Consider the following 2,987-nt stretch of genomic DNA (forward strand, 5'->3'; position numbering starts at 1 on the left):
ACAAAATAATATGGTACCATCAAACTTAGATAATTATACTTGAATAGAATGCAATGCATGATCATTCAATTTAGCCACAAGCTAAATCATATCAATTATCAACTGTCACAAAAGATTTCCAAAATGGATCACAATTCAATATAACCGTTTCCCAACCTACCTTTTGACACAATATGAGATTTCTTGAAAACAAATTTCTTCTGTACAACATAAGAGAAGAACATTGAATTACAAAAAAATGATATAGTAAAAGGAAGATTATCGAAACTGTAGAATAAACTGGAACTGGTTTAGAACATTACAGATGATAAACTATTTTTACCCGATTCTCTCGTTGTCACATTACATATTCAAACAATGAATAAATCATTTCCTGCATAAGAAATTACAGACCAAGATAACAGAACAGACTTGTTTACAACCATTATATGCACACAATAATCAGTTTTCTTATTTGATTTTTTTAGCCTGTTGGCTTTAAAAATGGACCAATAAATCTTTTGGTTCAAACAACACAAATCAAAGGTATAATTTCACTCAAAGCAGTTTGTCAATCCAATCATATAACTAAAACCCAATCCATTTTCATGAAATTACTGCTGAAATATTCAAGTTAACATACTATTAAGAACAGCAGCAGGTAGGGCAACGAATCAAACCATTTTCATTGCATTCCAAACATTTCTTCAACTGTTCTTCATCATCATCATAAACCTTTCTGCTTCCACTGCAATTAGAGCATGGAATAAACCTCATATCCCCACATGTATCACAGACATGACCAGGTTTTCGAAGAGGAAGACCTCTAAGCATCTTTCCCAATTCTCCAATCTCATTAAGCTGTTTGATCATATCAGCACCTCCAATGTATTTCCCTTTGATGAATACTTGAGGAATTGTTGTAACTTTCAAACCCAACACCGACTGTAACTCTTTCCTGTACGCAGAATCCATTGAAATGTCTCGTTCATCAACAAAGATTCTAAAGGCTTTGATTATCATCCTAACAGTGCAACAATCCTCCCAGGTTCTTCGTATGCTTCTTAAGCTAGTGAAATACAGGACGACTCGATCTTCAGTACCACGTAAACGAATTGAAGAGTCGACCCAGATTGAAGAAACCCATGAATCAGGATTCGATGATTTTATTGGATTCAATTTGCTAATCAATCGTTGTTGGGATTCTGATTCTTCTATACCTGTGGATGATGATGATAATGACGAAGACTTGGACTTGGATGATTCGAACAAGCTGCATAGTTTCTTCACCTTTCCTTTGATCGAATTACCCATAGAGTCAATGGAGGAATTGTGCAGTTTTTTGATCGAACCATTCCGCTCGAATTCGATCAAATTATTAAGGTGGGGTTTCTTGGAAAATGAATACCCATTTGAAACCGATGATTCCATAGTCAATGATCGATTCAAATAGGGTGAAGTTTTGGGTTTACCAGAGAATTCCGATTTGTCACCATAACCAGCCATTTCTTTACTAACAAATGAACCTCCTTTGAGGAAGAAGGAGAATTCCTGCAAAACGATTCTCTCCTCCTAGATTGTATAATCGTAGGCTACCCTGCCCGTGAAGGAAGATGATAAGATATTGATCGTTCAATTGGGATTTCAGCTCTAAGAGGAAAGTGGAGATTATTGATAAAATCTGAATAAAAACGAGCAAAACCCTTTTTTCTTCACTTTTGCTTAAAGGGGAAAGAAGATCAAAATGATTTCTTCTCTCAGTCGTCAATTTGGGTCGGGAAGAAGAGGAAAAGGGAGGAGCCAAAGCATGGCCGGTGGGGAAATGAGGACGAGCTTTTTCTAAAATCACATCAACCAAATTTTTTTTATTTCTTTATTTTTTTTATTTTACTTTTATATAATTTAAAATTAATATAATTTTTTGTTTATAATTATATTAAGTGATTTACTATACTCAGATTTCCTATTAATTATTAAAAATATCAAATCTATATATATATAAAATGATATTTAATTTTTAAAATTTTCGGATTTCCGGGTTGAGAATTGTGGTTAATTTGGATATATGTGAGAGTAAATGGATATTTGGGCTAGATTGTGAGTTGACCCGCCCATAAAATTTTTACCGTAATATTTTTTTCACGATTTTTTATATTATTACTCGTGCAAATGAACTGGATACATTCTAGTTTAAGTGAAAGAGGGTAATGGCATTAATTATGATTGTGTTAAAAATTTTGTATTTATTTATAGGAAAATGTCAATTTTATAAATTTGATGAAGATGTCAAATTTATTATATTAATTTTTAACCAAAGTAATTATTATTTTGATTTTTTTAATCCACATAATCTGCAAGTATTATTATACCAAAAATGTATTTTTCATAACTTCATATTCAAATCAATTATTAAAAATATCAAATATTAACCAGAGATGGTAATGATATTAATTATAGATTTATTGTGTTAATATATTTGTATGGCTTTTATTTGTATTTTTTTTTATTAAATATTATATATTTTGATTAGAAGAGAAATGTCAATTTTTTTCACCAATTTGGATGAAAATGTCAAATTTATAATTTTTGACAATTTAATTACTAAATTCTTTACATTTTAGTTATAGTTTTATAATACATATTTACTCTTTTAACTTAATAATTTATTTTAAAATAATAAAATAATCGAATTATGATTTAATTTTACTTTTTTTTAATAAAAATAATAATTCTAATATATATATATATATATAATCTCTTTATAATTTTTAAATTAAAAATAGTTCTTAAACAAAGATTTTATTTAAAAATTTAAACAAGTTTTTATTTATATATATTTTTTTTATAATATTTTTCATTTAAATAACTATTTAAATATTTATATAATATTAATATAAAATATTACTTTTACTAAAAGTTTATTATCTCGGTAAATGTTCTATATCTGTCGGTAAAGGCCCTTTACCGACATGTGCTAAAATTGTCGGCATCTGTCGGTAAAGGTAATG

At 29.0% G+C, this 2,987-nt stretch overlaps 1 protein-coding gene across 1 annotated transcript; it reads right to left on the reverse strand.

Annotated features, from left to right (window-relative positions):
* Positions 1 to 349: 349 nt before the first annotated feature.
* On the reverse strand, positions 350 to 1,792 carry LOC124919588 (uncharacterized protein At5g39865-like). Its single transcript, XM_047460237.1, has one exon. The coding sequence runs from the start codon at positions 1,483 to 1,485 to the stop codon at positions 625 to 627; it is 861 nt and encodes a 286-aa protein (XP_047316193.1). The 5' UTR covers positions 1,486 to 1,792; the 3' UTR covers positions 350 to 624.
* Positions 1,793 to 2,987: the final 1,195 nt, after the last annotated feature.

This window comes from Impatiens glandulifera, chromosome 1, assembly GCF_907164915.1.
Source record: "Impatiens glandulifera chromosome 1, dImpGla2.1, whole genome shotgun sequence".
Classification (NCBI taxonomy): Eukaryota; Viridiplantae; Streptophyta; class Magnoliopsida; order Ericales; family Balsaminaceae; genus Impatiens; species Impatiens glandulifera.

Excerpts from the sequence above, each read along its gene's own strand:
- LOC124919588 (XM_047460237.1), bottom strand. The coding sequence starts at position 1,485 with ATGGCTGGTTATGGTGACAAATCGGAATTCTCTGGTAAACCCAAAACT.